Source organism: Mauremys mutica, chromosome 15, assembly GCF_020497125.1.
Source record: "Mauremys mutica isolate MM-2020 ecotype Southern chromosome 15, ASM2049712v1, whole genome shotgun sequence".
NCBI lineage: Eukaryota > Metazoa > Chordata > Testudines > Geoemydidae > Mauremys > Mauremys mutica.
The window spans coordinates 3,318,816-3,335,191 of record NC_059086.1 but is presented as its reverse complement, the minus strand read 5'-3'; the positions used below and the strand labels follow the sequence as shown (position 1 = coordinate 3,335,191).

The 16,376-nt window shown below is 57.7% G+C and overlaps 1 protein-coding gene across 2 annotated transcripts; it reads left to right on the top strand.

Moving 5' to 3' along the window:
- Positions 1 to 14,019, top strand: CCER2 (coiled-coil glutamate rich protein 2). 2 transcript variants are annotated; one of them, XM_044988986.1, is made up of 6 exons: positions 1 to 260; positions 6,665 to 6,711; positions 9,182 to 9,275; positions 9,919 to 9,987; positions 10,687 to 11,501; positions 12,388 to 14,019. In XM_044988986.1, exons 1-6 carry the CDS (start codon positions 215 to 217, stop codon positions 12,469 to 12,471), a joined length of 1,155 nt encoding a protein of 384 aa, XP_044844921.1. In that variant the 5' UTR covers positions 1 to 214; the 3' UTR covers positions 12,472 to 14,019. The 2 variants fall into 2 exon arrangements, with proteins under 2 accessions (XP_044844921.1, XP_044844922.1); XM_044988987.1 differs by lacking the exon at positions 1 to 260 and adding an exon at positions 5,627 to 5,687.
- The last annotated feature ends 2,357 nt before the right edge of the window (positions 14,020 to 16,376 follow it).

The following is a 16,376-nucleotide window of genomic DNA, read 5'->3' as shown; positions in this document are numbered from 1 at the left end:
TAAAATCCCACTGCCTGTCCTCAGATGCAGAGGCAGCGCTGCTCACACACACGCAAAGGCTGCACCTGTGGGGATTCGGGCACGTTCGCTGGCCTTGGCTCACCAGCCGTTCCGCGGCTGCCGCCCGTGAGCTCCCAGCCCGCCTGCCTTTGTTTTACGCCCGTCATCGGCAGCAGAATTTGGGCAGCTCTGCGGGACTCGCCACCCGCGCACCATGCTGGCCGTCGGCCTCTGCGTCTTGCTCCTGTCCTGCTGGCACGGTAAGAGCCGGGCAAAGCGAGGCCCCGTCTGGGATAGACACAGCTAGGCGGGTTTTCAGAAGTGCCTAGGTGAGTTAGGCGCCTGATCTGCTTTTGAAAATCCCCTTCGGTGCCCAACTTTGTGCCTTAGGTGCACCAATACCTTTGTAAATCGGCCCCCAAGTGCATCTTCCATGCCCTGATGTCTTTGACCATTGTCAGTTTCCGCTGCGCTTTCTGGCTTGAATCATAGAATCAGGGAATATCAGGGTTGGAAGGGACCTCAGGAGGTATCTAGTCCAACCCCCTGCTCCAAGCAGGACCAATCCCCAGACAGATTTTTTACCCCAGTTCCCTAAGTGGCCCCCTCAAGGATTGAACTCACAACCCTGGGTCAGTCCTGCTTTCCCATTCTCCTGCCTTCTGATCCCGCCTGGGCTGGGCCAGCGGGTGGCCAATTTCTCTTTAAAACAGGGCTGGCGTGGGAAGGTGGCGATTGTTTGCTCCCTGGGAAAACGCAGCCCCCGGGGCGGATCTGCCAAAATCCATGTTCCCATGCCATCTGGGGAACATGCTGCATTGACAATAACACACGCGCGCACTCACCAGCAGCCTGGCTTTATTCTTTGGCTGGGGATATTCTGCAGCAGGTGCTCGGCTTGAGGTGGGACAAAGTCCTATTTTACGCTGGATGGCACCAAATGAAAGGCCGTCTGGGCAGCTGCCAGTGTGCGCCAAGCCCCGGGTGCAGAGGGGGAGGAAGGATTTCAGCACCCTAGACAGCATCCCGACCCTGTCATCTGGCAGAGGAATATCTGAGCTGCATCTTAAATATCCTGGCGCTCAAAGCGCTGTGCGAAATCAGCTCCCGCGTTCCGAAGGGGACAGCTTCCCCGGATCCTGCTTGGGGGAGAATTTGCAATTAGTCTGAAGGTTTCAAGGCAAATCCGGATCAGGGTGAGAAAGGGCTGCTTTCAAACTAGACATGCTGATATTAATCAGAAGCCCTGTCCGGTCATGGGGATGTACCAGAGGGAGAGGAGGATTGGGGGTGCAGATCTCCGTGTGTCCCTGTGCGCGCACAGATCTGTGTACACACGAGCGTGTGCATAGAGGGCATCCGGGTGCCTCTATGCTTGGCTGTGTAGATCTGTACATAGGGGCTGGAACTGGGGGTGCTGGGGGCATGGCAGCTCCCCTGGCTTGATGTGGTTTCCATTATAGGCCGGATTTACAGTTTGGTTCAATGGCTCTCAGCACCCCACTGCCCCCGCACCCCCGGCTCGGTGTGTCTGGGGCCGCGTGCGTGAAGGTCTGGGGGGGCGATCTGCACACGCGTGTGCGTGCGTACGTGTGTGTGCCGTCGGGTAGGTGTCTCTGTGCCGCTCGATCTGTGTGCAGGACCAAGGAACTTCCCCACGCGGTTGCACTGGACGGAGCGGCGCTCGGTTCCCATCCATTTCTGCGGGGCAGACTTCACTTCGCATCTCCCTCCGGCTTTCCCAGCCGTCCCCGAGCAGGTCACGGGCATCGCGGAGCCAAGGGGCCTCATTCTGTTCTCCTGCCGGCATCACCCCGGCGGCTGCTGATTTACCCCAGAATCCGGCCCAAGTTTTCAGGAGCCAAGGCCCGATTTTGGAGCGAGGTGGCCCAAGGCTTCCTCCAGCTGGATCCCAGCCGCTTGCTTTCTCCAGCCTGTTGTGCTTCCTCCGGCATTACATAATATCGTTACGTCCCTCGCTGCAGCCTCTAAGTGTCAGAGCAACCGCTCCCCGTCTGCAGGGCATCCCTTGGCCTGTGTGTGTGGTGAGGGAACACCCCCAGGGGCGGGGGGCGGATAGCACACCCCCTGGAGGGGTGGATTGTCAGTGCATGTGCTGGGGAAGGAGCAGACCCCGGGGGACCTGTGCATAAGGAAGCTGTTAGTTAGGAGGTGCCTGGTCACACTTATTTGCATTATTATTAATCTTTGCTCTTTTCAGGAGTGGGTGAGGGATCCCTGTAAAAACAGCTGCTGTGCTCCAGCCCAGAGGTGGCTGCATCTCAGTGCTGGGTGAAAGATCCCTGTGGAAACAGCTGCTGTGCTCCAGCCCAGAGGTGGCTGCATTATAGTAATGGGTTAAATGATTCCTATAGTAGCAGCTGCTGTGCTCCAGCTCAGAGGTGGCTGCATCTCAGTAGTGGGTCAAATTATCCGCATAGAAGGGTTTCAGATACAAATACTGGCTGGAATTGGACTCAGGTATAGGCAGAGGGATCCGGATGGAACAAACTACCCTTTGCATTTGTCTGGCTGTCGCAGGAAGATCCCAAACACAGGGTCACTCGGCCCACTGGCAGGAACGTGCTACCCGGATGGCATTTGGTTCTCAAAACAGAGCCTCGGCCAAAGCCAGCTGGGGCAGTGGCCTGTGAGTCAGGAGAATGGGGTTCTGGGCTGGCTCTGCTCCAGGACTTTGAGCCAGTCACCTGCCTGCTCTGTGCCTCGGTTTCCCTTTTTGTGTCTATTTAGATTGCAAGCTCTTCAGAGCAGGGACTGTCTCTCGTGCCATGTCCATGCCTGGCCAGGCATGGGTGGGGCCTCTGCTCTCGGTCAGGGTCCGGGCAGTGCCTGGCACAACGGGGAGCCCTGAGCTCGGGCGAGATCCATGCTACATTCAGCATAGGGAAGGCCCCACTCTCTGGCGTGGGTGGGGGTGGGGGGCCTGATCCTGGTATGAGCCTCTAGCTGCAGCAGCAGCAATACCCCTAATGCCAAAGCAAAGATTCCCCCAGGGTCTGTGCGCACCTGGGGTCCGAGGAGCAGCAGACGCTAGGGAGGAGGACGCCTATGAGGGAGAATCTTTGTCCCAGCCGCTGGGTGAAGAGGGGCCTCCCCGTGCCCCGTTCAGGGCTGGGCTTAGTTAGTCGCTCCATGTAAACGGATCCGACGCTGGGTACAGGAGTTGGAGCGCTTCAGTTCAGTCAGCACCGGGGCGGGGGGGGAGTTCTGAGGGGCCCAGCTATTGCAGGGGGCCTATATAAGGAGGAGGCGGGGTGGCCCCCCCAAATTCTCAGCCCGAGGGCCTGGGGCAGCTAGAGTAGGAGAGCAGGGGCTGGAGGACACCCGGCATTTCAACAGCTCCTTTCTCCCAGCGGCCCCCCCCCCCAGCTGGGGGGAGGGGTCAGTATCATTCACCCCCCCCCCCCCCCGTGGAGGGGAAATGACTTGGCCCAGGTCGAACTGCAAGTCAATGACAGAGCTGAAAATAGAACCCAGGAGTCTTGACTGCCAGCCCCCCCCCCGCTCTAACCACTAGACCCCACTCCCAGAGCCCGGGATAGAACCCAGGAGTCCTGGCTCCCAGCCGCCCCCCACTCTAACCACTAGATCATGCTCCCCTCCCAGAGCCAGGAGAGAACCCAGGAGTCCTGGCTCCCAGTCCCCCCCTGCTCTAACCACTAGACCCTGCTCCCCTCCCAGAGCCGGGGCTCGAATCCTGTGCTGCCTGGGGGCCAGGTTCCAAGCCGATTTGCCCCAGTGTAACTGCGATCGGCGCCGGGATTCTGCCCTCCCGCTGTACCCAGGAATGCAGCCGCCTGCTGCCCTGAAACCTCCATGCCGGGGTCAGCCCCCAAGCCCTGCTTGGCCCTTTCCAGCACCCGCTGGTGCTGGGTCCCTGTTGATGTCAGCGTCCACCTGCCGGGGCAGCCGGCCCCCTTGGAACAGCTGACGGATACGCCCTGTGCTAAGACCAGCTAAGAATAGGTGGGCACCTGCTGCTGGGGTGTGCAGCCCCCCCCCAGCTCTTACCACCTGCTCTGCCCCCACCAGAGAAGGGCGCATTGGATCCACTCTGCATAGCCATCAAGCGCTGGGGCTCCATGGGCTGGGGGAATCTTTCCACTGGGTTTTGGATCAGGCCCTGAGGTGCCCGGATTTGCGAGCGGCCTGGCACAACTTCTGGGGCGTTGGCAGCTGCAGAGCGTTTGAGGAAGGACGCACCGCTAGCCTGGCACGCCGGGGCCTGTGCAAAGCCGGGCAGCTTCATCTCCCTTTGCGCCTCCTCCTCGGAGGCCTTGAGAGTCCACCAGCGTTAGCCTCCTTTGGACACAAGGGGGCGCTTTTGCTAGTCAAGAACTCCTGTGTGTTATGCAGCCCCCTCTAGTGGCTGGTTCACATATGAGGATAACAGCCTACTACTGCTAGCAGCGGATGGGGCTAATCCTTTCGCGCAAACGATAGAGACCAGTGCTTTTAACAAGGAAGAGGGTTTGAGTCCCATGGATGTGCCATCAGTGAGAGGTCTGTTTTCTTTCTTTCTTTCTTTTTCTCCCAACCCCTCTATTTTCCCCCTCATTGTTCCAAAAGCACCACACCTGTCTGCCTGCAAACCCGCCAGCCTTCAATCACTCCGATTGCTTTGCTCTTCGCTAAAAAATAAAAGCCCAGTCGTTTATTTTGCCCGAGACCCTGCTGTTCTGCCAGCAGCCCCGGCGGGGACCTCATTATGATGATGGCAGCGATCACGCAGCCAGAGAAAGGAGCTTTTCTCTCCACTGCGGGAGCAGAGCCCGGTGCATTAAAACTGCATGAGGCGCAGCTGTTTCAGGGAACCAAAAAAAACAGGAAGGGAAAATAATTGGTGCCTGGAGGATGGTTAGCATCGTGAAGGCAGATCCGCTGCGTACGTAACAGCGTGTGCTCAGTGAGGGGTAGGTAGATGGGCAGGAATGGGTTTTTTTTCCACCTCTATTGTCAGCTGACTTAGTCTGAGCCTGGATTCATTGCAGTTGTAAGGCTGCAACGAATGACCCCGCGAGGGAGGCTGCGCTAGTGGGAGTGTGTGTGACCTCGGGGTGAGGCCTCCTCTGGGTATGACCACACTGCAACCAAAGGTGTGTTACTAACTCGGGTTAACATAGCAGTGAGGACGCAGCAACTGGAGTTCAACCCCAGCTTCCCCTACGGGCTTTGCTCAGAGTTAAAACCTGCAGCCGTGCCTCAGTTTCCCCTCCCGCTTGTTGTCGCTATAGCCTGTGAGCTCTTTCTTCTCACTCTCTGTGTCTGCGCAACAGAGCCCTGGCCTCCGTCAGCGCCTCTAGGCACTACCCTAGTTCCTGTAATAAGTGATAGGATCGTACTGTGATAGACCCAGGCCAGGTGGGTACAGCAGAATAGCAGAAGGCAGATATACTGGCCACTGGATTAACAGTTTTCTGTTTCCTGACTGACCAGAGCAGGGGCTGCTCCAGGCTAATGAGAACACCTGACTCTAATTAAGCTGTAAAGAGTCAGGGGAGGCCATTCAGTTAATGTGACCACCTGACTCTAATTAAGGCCCTGCTGATACTATAAAAAGGGCTCACTCCAGTCAGGCAGGGGAGTCAGGGAGCCAGAGGAGAGGAAGTGCGGCTGAAGGGCTGGGTAATGAAGACACCCTCAAACATTGTTAAAGGAGCCCTAAGGTAAGGGAGAAGCAGGGGAGCTGTGGGGAAGTGGCCCAGGGAAATGTAGCAACTCTGGCAGTGAAAGGTCGGCTGCTAACAGCTGCTGCCATTAGGGTCCCTGGGCTGGAACCCGGAGTAGAGGGGGGGCCCGGGTTCCCCCCAACCCACCACTACAGGAACATCTCCTGGGAGGGGAAGTCAGGTCCCTGTCAGGACAGGAGGCTGAACAGAGACTGTGGGAGTTCTCTCCCCAACCTCCTTGCTGGCTATGATGAAAAGGGCTCAGTAGACTGTAACCCTGGCCCTAGAGAGAGAAGAGCTACATGGAGGGTCACAGTGAGCCACTGAGGCAGCATAAACCGCCTAGAAGCGCAGGACCCACGGGGGCAAGGTCAGAGCTCTGCCACAGTACGCTTTAGTTATAGGCAGCACTTTCCATGCACAGACCTCAACGCTTCGGTGGGTTAGAACTTGCATCCCAATTTTTACAGGTGGGGAAACTGAGGCACAGAGCAGGGCGCGCAAAGGTCACCCAGCCAAGTCTGTGGCAGAGCTGGAAATAGAACTCAGGCGTCCCAATCCCCTGTCCCCACGATTCTAACCCCTAGACCTCCCTCCCCCTCCCAGAGCTGGGATTAGAACCCAGGAATCCTGACTCCCAGTTTTCCACCCTCTACTCTACCTCTCTCAGAAAGTGCCTGTCTGATCTTGGACAAATTATTTAAAAAAAAAATCAGTGTGCCTCAGTTTCCCTTTCTTTGAGTTTCCTATTTAGCTCATAAGATTTTGGGGGCAGGGACTGTCTCTTGCTCTGTATCTGTGCAGCACCTCTCACAGTGCAGCCCCGGTTTCAGCTGGACCCCGTAACGAGTTACGGCAATACCCCGAATGATGAAAACACCCTAGAAGCAGTAGAGAGCCTGTGTTCTAGCGATTGCACGGCTGGCTAATGAACGCATGGAATAATATCCTGCCTCCTCTCTTTTATTTTGTAGCTGATTCGCTGCCCTTGTCCACCCAGCTCTCGGAGGAAGACGAAAAGGTAAGAAAAGAAAAAATACAGGAAGAAAGAAAAAGAAATTAGACCAAACCAAACATTTCCACTGAAATGAACGAGCCGCCTGACGGGGTTACATTGGGGTCCCTGCTTCAGGAACAGTCCAGTAGAGAGAGCTGGGACTCAGGACACCTGGGTTCTTCCCCCAGCTCTGCCACAGAGCTGTGGGGCGTCTCTCTTTGTGCAGTGTCTGTCTTGCCTCTTTATGGTGTTGCCAACCTCAAACATTCAAAACTCACGAGATTTTTTTAAACTAAACTTTCAGCTCCTTTGATTTACCTTTTGCTGTTTGAGCCTGGTAAGATTCACATGTTCAAGGCTTTTCCCTACAACCATATGGGTTTTTTATTTCCTGAAAATTGGCCTAGGGGAAAAAACCCTGGGCCTGTTTAGTCTGGAGCAAAGCAGGGATCTGAGAACAGTCTTCCAATGCATTAAGGGCTGTTAGAGAGAGGACGGGGGTCAGTTGTTCTCCATGTCTGCTGAAGGCAGGACAAGACGTAATGGGCGTAATCTTCAGCAGGGAGATTGAGGTGAGACATCAGGACAAACTTTCTAACTCTCCGGGGAGTGAAGCTCTGGAACAGGCTCCCAAGGGCAGATGTGAAATCCCCGTCATTGGAGGTTTTTGAGAACAGGTTGGACAAACCCTGGTCAGGGATGGTCTAAGTTTGCTTGGTCCGGCCGCAGCGCAGGGGGCTGGATGCAATGACCTCTCATGGTCCCTTCCACCCCGATGTTTCTATGATTCCATGAGATTCTGAGGAATTCACATGATTCCAGGATCTGGGGCTAGCGAGAAATCAGCAAATATCTCGAGTCCCACTGAATTCTTGAGAGTTGGCAACGTGCCTGGACGCTGTTAGGGGGAGGAGCTGTCTTTCCCCTGGGTGATTGTGCAGCGCCTGGCGTGATGGGGACCTAATTTTAGCTGGGGTCCGTAGATGCTCCATTAACACAAATAATTAATAGCAATTCTCCCCCATTGTCTTCCTCTTTCTTCTCCCCTGCGCCACTGAGTGTTCTCAGGTGCGTATGGGTGTCGATAAGCACGTGGGAGGCAGTGTGAGCTAGTGGGTGGCACGTTGGAACAGGACTCGGCGGATTCGGGTTCTCTTCCTGGTTCAACTTGCTGGGGAAGTCATGGTCCAGCTGTGTGCCTCAGTTTCCCTGCTGTAAAATAGCAGTAATGATGCTGCCCACCTTTGGAAAGGGCTTTGCGATCTGCTCATGACCAGAGCTAGGGGAGTGGTTCTCAACCGAGGGCTGGGCGGGATGAGAGCAGGTTTCAGGGGTGCCGCCAAGCATGGTGGGCATTAGACTCTCTAGGGCCCAGAGCAGAAAGCCGAAGCCCCCCACAAGGGATTGCAGCCCAGGACCCCGAGTCGCACCACCTGGGGCTGCAGCTGAAGTCTGAGCAGCTTAGCTTTGCAGTGCCCCTTGTGATGTGGGATCCGAGAAACTGCCCTTCTTCCTACCCACTAACGCCGGCCTTGGCTTTTATCTGCAGAAAAACAGTTGTTGTGACACAGGCGGGCCGTGGAGTTTTTATTGCGGGTTGCGGGGGCCTCGGGAAGAAACAGGTTGAGAACCCCTGCGCGGGGGATTATTATTAATTAATGACGCTGATCACGTCGGCTCTTCGTTCGCGAGGCAGCATAAGACGCCACAGAGCCCCCGCCAACGTTGCAAGGCCTCGGGGTGCTGAGAAAACTTGGAACGAAACGGTTCCCCGTGGGAAAAGGGGGTTTCCTCTCAAGCGAAATTCTCCATGGGAAACGCTCTGTTTTGGCGGCATTCTTCCCGCTGGGAAATCGGACCGTTGCAGGTCGACGCCCACCCGAGCCCCTGCGGTGCCTCATGGGAGTTGTATGCTTTCACCCCCCTCCCACACCCTATTCTCCTCATGAACCAGACTAAATCTCCCATGATGCACCATGGTCAGGTCCTAAAAAAAGTTTTGGGTTTTGGCCTTGTCAGGAGGGAAAAAAATCAGCCTTTCCCAGTGTCCTGGATTCCCGAGGTCTGGGCTTTCCTTTCTTTCCAGCTGCCATTCTCCGCTTCCCTGCAGAGCGGTGCTGGAAATTGCTGTGTCAAACTCTCAGCCATCGGATCCCCCATCTTCCTGCTCCTCAGCTCACCTGCGCTGGTTTAGCTGTCTGATTCCAGCTCAGACAAAGCAGGGGACGGTTCTGGCGGCCCCTCGTTCCCAGCGGCGCTCAATGGGCGGCCGTACGAATGCCACAGGGAAACTGAGGCACGCCGGTGGTTTGTAAAAATATTACCCTCGTTCATCGCAGCCGTGCGATGGCACTCCCATTTTCTGATCGCGCTGGCCCTGCACGGTCGGAAGCTGACAGCCCCGGAAGACGGGAGAGGTGGTGAAACCCCCGAGGGGATCGTTGGTATATTGTCACTGTAAACCCAAACTCACTCTTACCACCCCCTTGGCCAGGTCATCAAATGCATCACGGAGGTTCTGGCTGACACCCTGTCCAAATCTAGCCCGGTTCCGGTCGTCAACAACTGCCTGAAGATCCTGAAAGAAGGTGAGTGCTGGGGGATGTGGCCGTCGGCTCCTGGGGAAAGCGGAGCTGGCTCGAGACACACACACACACACACACACCCAGCTCAGCAAGGTGGGAAAAAGCCCCTTGAGACTCTCCCCGGAGTAAGGGGGTGGATTGGGGGCTTGCCCAGAGTGCACTGCGCTGTGACTATTCTCCGCCCCCCACAGGGCCCAGAGGTGGTGGAGCACGAGTTAGAGCAGCCCTAAGGCTGCTCTGATGCTGAGGACCATGCAGGGCCCAGGACACGGGGAGAGCAAAGGGGGTTATAGTCCCCTCCCCCCATTTTGACCAGAAACGCTGGGAATCTGAGTAATCAGGGACCAGCTTTTCATGATATGTGTGTACAGCACCTAACACTGCTCGGAGAACTCGGGGCGCTACCTTAATTCACTTAGTTAATCCCCCTCCCCGAATTTCCTTTCACTCGGGACCGTTTTCCCCACCTGTCTCTGCACGAGAGGTTCCTAGCGGGTGAAAGGCAGCTCAGTGATACCAGCCCACTTGGCTGTTGCTCGTTCCCAGCCCACGTCCTGGGCGGGTCATTGGCCCGTGGGCACGAGTTGAACGTGGGCACCAGTTCGGCACGAGCTCACGAGTGGGGTTCACCTGTTGTCTCTTCCAGACGAGCGGGTCCTGGCCATGCTGCACCATCACTACCTGCTGAAGGAGCTAAAGGAGCTGGTCCATGAAGGTACCTGCCTTGGCCTCCGTCCCACCCTCCCTGCACGAATTACAGAGACCGGGCTAGGAGTCAGGACGCCTGGGTCCTGTTCCTGGCTCTGTCGCCAACCTGGGTCTGGAAAGTAGGTGGCAATCCCTAGAGGGGACAGGCCCCGTATCCCGTTCTCTGCCCCCTCTGAGTCAGCCAACCCCCCACCCTAGGGCCGGATCAGAGCCAGCGCCCCCTAGGGGAGACAGGCCCCATGCCCCTGCCCCCCTGAGCCAGCCAATCCCCTGCCCTGGGGCCAGATGGGAGCTGGCGCCCCCTAGAGGGGACAGGCCCCGTGTCTCATTCTCCACCCCCCTGAGCCAGCCAATCCCCTGCCCTGGGGCCAGATGGGAGCTGGCGCCCCTCTAGGGGGCACCAGTTTCCTCCAACCCTAGTGCACGTGGAGGGGACCTGGCTGTGGGGATCAGGGAATGGGATTCAGGGCAATATCCCCCGTGCCACCAAAGCTGACACTCGGAGCAGGGAAGCCAAGGGAGAGGGGTCCGGAGAATGGGGCAGGGCTGGGGCACCCGGACGATGGGGGACCAGGGTGCATGGGCAGTTTGTGGACACAGGCTTTGCCGTGCCAACAGAGTCCCCCAGCCTGCGTCCACCCATCCCCATTGGGGCTAGGACTACCACGGGGCGGGAACAGCTCACTGTTCTCCTCCCTGTCCCCAGAGAACGCCCACCACCACCCCAGCCCTGGCACCTGGCAGGAGACGGAGGACGGCCCCGAGGGGGACGAGCTGAGGAAGCGGGACAAGCCCCTCCAGCAGAGCTCGGCCGCCTCCGAGATGGTGGAGGAGAAGGAGGGCGAGGCCCGGAAGGAGGAGTACGAGAAGACGGAGAAGATCGAGGAGAAGGTGAAAGAGGAGAAGGTCTCGCACGGGGAGGACAGCACCCAGGTGGAGGAGGAGGCCAAGGAGATCCTGGAGGGTGAGGAAGAGGAGGAGGAGAGGAAGAGGAGGCACGAGGAGGCGAGGCGGGCGCCGCCCAAGCTGAGGGAGACCCGGGGCCCCGGGGCCAGCAAGAAAACGGGGCCGCCAGCCAAGAGGCACTTCAGCCAAGAGGACAGTTCGGAGGAGGAGCTGCCGTACCACCATGGAGGCCGGCACCACGAGGGGCTAGAGGACTGGGAGCAGGAGGAGGAGGAGGAGGAGGAGCGATCGGGCCCGGCCCGGCGGAAGGGCGGCCCGGCCAAGCGGATGGCCGAGAAGGCCAGCGACGAGGAGACGGCCCAGTTCGAGGCGGAGGAGAAGGGCGTGAAAATCTCCGGCTCGCAGAGCCACCTCCGCGGGGACGGGCGGCTGTGGAAGGAGGGGGAGGAGCGGCACGGCCACCGCCACGGGCCGCCCGGCCACCCGCTGAAGAAGAGGCACCCTGAGGAGGAGGCAGGGCACCTGAAGGGCAAGCACCATGGCCACCAGGGGGAGGAGGAGGAAGAAGAGGAGGAGGAGGAGGAGGAGGAAGAGAGGGAGGCCAAGAAGGACAAGGTCAGCTCTTAGCCCTTTTCCGTGGGCTACCTGGGTAGTGATCCTGGGGGTAGCTCCAGCCTGGAGCCTGCCAGCTCTCAGGGCTGAGCAGCCGAAAGCCAGGAGGCGGGCGGCTAAGCAGCTTTTGTGCCCATGGGGAAAAAAAATCTCCCCTGCGTACCCCCAGCTCCCAGAGCCTTGGGAAGCCCCGGGGGTCCGGCCCTCCCTAGGCAGAAAGGAGCCGGCTGAGAATTTTTTTCGCTGGAACAGCCCAGTTGCCACCCAAGTTTTGTCAGGGGCCCAGGAGGGGATTTGTGGTCAGAACCAGGGGGTGCCCCGCCCTAGCGTCAGTAGCCCGGTGGCTAAGGCCGTCAGCTGGCGCGGGACGGATCCAGGTTTGAGTCCCTGCTCCCAGTCGAGTCGAGCAAGGGCCAGACTCTGGGTTCCCAGCTCAGTGCTCTGACCAGGGGCTATTGGCTCTCCTGTTTTTCGCCACGCGCCTCCCAAGGTCTCCGTTTCCTCCTCGTGCCCAACCCTGGAAAGTTTCCCACCCAGCTCTGGAGCTTTGCGGGGCCGGCTGAGGAGACGGGGGCAGCCTGCGGCATTGACACTGCGTCTGCATGGGGGTCAGCTGGGCCTCCTCGCTCCGTCCTCCCCCCCCCCCATGGCCGTGTGGACGATTGGCCCAAACGCCCCTGCGCTCCCAGCGCTGAGCATTGTGGGATAGGTGCCGCGGGGATCCCAGAATGCACCTGGGCAGCCAGAGGTGCAAAGCCCGGGGGAGGGGGGGGGGCGAATAAAACAGAGGCCTGGTGGGTAGCTTGGATGCAGTGATCTGGGGGGTGGTAGGGATGAGCCCTGGGGTGCCCCCCATCCTCACGGCCCCTCGTGCTTTCTCTCTATCCAGGAACGGGAGCTGGAGAGGCTGGAAGAGATCGAGCATGCGCTGAAGAAGGTGGCGGAGAAGCTGCGGGAGCTGCGGAGAGGGTGACCTCCCCAGCCCCCTTAGGGGAGCGGGGAGCTGTGGGAGGGGGACAAAAAGGGGCGGCCGCCCCTTTAAGAGTCACCCCCTCCCCCCCCACCCAGGCATCCCCACACACCTGCTTTCTTTGTATATATCCCTCCTCTCCTCTCCCACTCGGCTGTGGACTGTTATCAACGCCTCGGAGCTTGTGCGTTTCTACCTGCGCCCACCCCCCTCCGTCAGGGACCCAGCGTGACCTGAGGCCAAGGAAAATAACCAGCCTGCCAACCGACCCCCCCCCCACCCACTCCATGCAGGAAACGTCCCTCCCGAGCAATGGAGGGCCAGGGATGGGGGGGGGCACCCTAGATCTCAGCAACTGGGCTGCTCTGGGGGTATCAAGTGGGGGGGAGACCTGCCCGCAGCTGGTATGGTATAAGGGTGGCTGCTCTCTGCCCCCCAGGACCCGTCGGGGGCAGATCAGGGGCGTGGCCAGGGCCCACTGCACTGTGGCTATTCTCTGCCCCCCAGGGCCCAAGGGGGAGGCGTTCATTTCGCTTGTGGCCTCTTGTTTAAAGCAGACCCCCCCTCCCCAGGCACCGAAGAAAGGATAGAAAGAGGAGACCCTGCGGTGCCCGGGTGGGAACCTGGGAGCCTGCCTGGCTCCCCACCCGCTGGGCAAGCCGGGCTCTGACTGCTAACACTCAGCCTCGCGGGCCCCGGGGGCTCTGCGTGGTCCTCGAAAGCTCGGCTTCCCTGACCCCTTCCCCCATTGCTTGGGGCTCAGGGGTCAGCTCTGCCCGCCTCCCAAGGGGTCATTTTCACCAGCAGCCGGACGCGCTCAGTCCATCGGGCCCGGAGGTGGAGGGGAGCTGGCAGGAGGCAGCTGCAGGAGCACCAGGAAAGCCGAGGGGCAGGGCGCCTGCCCTGGGAGACCATCAGCTGGAGAAGGTACAGCTGACTTTTCCCCGGCTGGCCTGGCTGATGAGGTCAAGGACCCAGGCTCTGTGCGTCTGTCCCACCTGGGCTGTCCCACTCCCATCGGCCCGGTGGGGAGGTGCAGGTGCCAGATCCCACCCCGGCCGCTGAGTTCCCCCTGCAGACCAGGGAGCGAGGTGTGATCCCTGCTGGGCTATAGACGGGAACCAGCCTCTCCTGGCCTGGGGTGTGACCGGGGGAAGGCCTGCAGCCCCAGAGGTCCCTCGCACACGGCTCATCACTCACAGAAAGACGAGGTAATTCGGAGAGGTCTCTTCGCACGCAAGAAGGCTGGGCTGGGCTGACCCCAGCGTCCCCCCCCGCCGTCCCGCCCTCAGAGCCTGGAGACTTCTAGGGGCGTCAGAGAGGAGACTGGATGGGTTCGACCCCAGAAGGGTCTGTAAGGGTCTGCTCTCGCCCACGCAGAATAGAGCCCACGCGGCAGGAACCCACCTCCTGTCGCCCTGTAAGTACAGGCCTTTGCCGCTGGAGCTTGTCCCGTACGTTAGGCAGGGGACATAGAGAGAAGCCCATTGTATTAGCTGCAGGGGTCTTTCTCTCACACACCCACACCCACACCCACACCCACACACACACACACACACACACACCCACCCACCCACCCACCATCCAGGGGTAACACAAAAGCAGTGGTTACATTCCCTAGCGAGATCCCTCGGACCTGGCCCTTCCGGCAGCCCCAATCCTGGTCTCTCGGGCTTTTCACTTTGGGTTTTTTGCTGATTTCTCCCCCCCACTTCAAGCCGGAGGACTCCCTCCCCCACCCCTGGCACCCTCCCCATAAGCTGTGAGCGCATCTCTTGCAGGTGCTGCTGCTGTGTAGCTGCTTGGTGGCCTGGTCTATCAGGTGTTGGGGTTTGGGGGGTTTCTTTGGTTTTTTTAAAATCCCTGTCCTTGTGTAGCCAGCTCTGTGGAACAATAAAGCACAGTGAAAACCAGACTCCAACCCGCCAGCCCTCCTTCCTGTCGTGTCTATTTCGACGTTGGGGCTTTCACAGGCGCCTGCTTCCACCATGCGAATGGGAGGGAGCGGCACGGAGCAGTGGGAGTTTCAAGGCATGACAGTGGCAGAACGAGGGTTAAACAGTAGCTGGAGATGGGGGTTTAAGACCCTGCTCTCCGCACAAACTCCCTGTGTGGCCGTATGCCAGGCTGCCCCATGCCTCGGGTTCCCCAGCAGTACAGTGGAGGTAAAAACCTTCCCCCGCCTCAGCAGGAAGTTGGCAGGATAAGTACATTGAGGATGGTGAGTTTCGCAGATACTGGGTGATTGGGAAACCTAAGCTCTGCTTTGGCCACAGGCTTCTTGTGTGACCTTGGACAAGCCCTGGCAGCTTGCGGGGATTTGGTGTCTGCATCTGTAACATGGGCATAATGATCCTCCCTTTGCCTATAAGGATTGTGAGTTCTTTGGGACAAGGGCTTGTTTCTTACTGTGCCTCTGAAGTACCCAGCACAACAGGGGCCCTGATCTCAGTCAGGGTCTGAGCAGCACCTGGCATGACAGGGCCTGATCTCGGCCGGGGTCTGGGCAGCGCCCGGCCCAACGGGGCCGTGATCTCGGCCGGGGTCTGGGTAGCGCCTGGCCCGACGGGGCCCTGATTTCGGTCATGTTCCGTGCAGCGCCTGGCACAGTAGGGCCCTGATCTTGGTTGGAACCTCTAGATGTTACCATGATATAAATAATAATTAAAAGTAGCCCAGGGGGACATTAAGAAAATCAGAGCCCCACGGAGCTGCTTAATTCACCGATTGAGCAAGTGAGCTAATGTAGACTGGGATCTCTGGCTTCACCACTTCCTCCAGCTGGCTCTGGCGTGGCAAGGTAACCAACAGCGCACCAGGAAGGAGGTGGGGCCTAAAAAAGATGTATAATTTACATAATTTATGCACATAAATGAGAGAAACTAGAGGTGAAATTTGCATGGAATTTGCATGAGTTCGCCTCACCTGCATGGCCCTCCCCTCCATACTCCTCCACCCTGGCTGTTTTCATAACTGTCCTTTCCCACTACTGAGACCCGCCAGACAAGGATAGACATTTACTACCCCCCAAAAATAACCTCTGCTTTTATTCCCATATGTTAGCCTATCAAAATGTAGCCATCAAGATTTACAGGGCAGGGAGGAGCCTGGAAACTTACAAGCACATGTATATTTCAGTGGGGGTGGAGACAAGGGGCTTCAAATTTCGAAGGGGACCTGGCATCCGCCACTGATGCAGCCCATCCCAAAGAGATCGGAGTGAATAACTGATTTTTCAGTTTGCCAACAATTCCAAAACAATGGTAAAAAAAATCATTTGGGGTAAAAATTTTGAAAAAATTTAAAAAAACCTAATTTTTTTCTAAACGGGCAAACTCAAAAGCTAAAAAATGTTATTTTGGGCTGAAGGAAACATTTCGATTTGAAACTTTTAAAAATGTTTTGGATTCCTTTCCTTTTATGTTCAAAACAAGGCTGAGAGGGAAAAAATTGTTCTGACTGAAAAACGGAGACTTTTGGGTCAAAATGACACATTTCACATTTTTTTCAACTTTTTTACATTTCTTTTTAGGGATTTTTCCCCAACCAAAACAGCTTGGCAGATCTGACACACAGTCACGAAATGTTTTGGGGTTACCGACGCTGCATTTTTTGCCAGAAATACGTTTTTGGTTGACATTTTTTGGCCCACCACTAGTTTCAAGACAAGGCGAGGTTTTCCGCTGGGCACAGAACTGCTGTGTCCTAGGAATCGCACCCAGAGGTCGTTATGTCTCTCCTGGCTGGATACACAACAGATAGACCTCGACTGATCTTCTCGGAGACAGTGGCACTCGGTTGCTGGTCTACACGTGAACGTTATTCCAGATGCAGAGATGGTGTGAATTGCTCAGTGGTTTGAGCATTTGGCCTGCTAAACCCAGGGTTGTGAGTTCAGCCCTTGGGGA

What these genes read in the sequence shown, in the direction of transcription:
- CCER2 (XM_044988986.1), top strand. Translation starts at nt 215, where the DNA reads ATGCTGGCCGTCGGCCTCTGCGTCTTGCTCCTGTCCTGCTGGCACG. An exon ending in GCTCCTGTCCTGCTGGCACG is followed by an intron (nt 261 to 6,664) that starts GTAAGAGCCGGG and finishes TTTATTTTGTAG; the next exon opens with CTGATTCGCTGCCCTTGTCC. An exon ending in CCTGAAGATCCTGAAAGAAG is followed by an intron (nt 9,276 to 9,918) that starts GTGAGTGCTGGG and finishes TGTCTCTTCCAG; the next exon opens with ACGAGCGGGTCCTGGCCATG.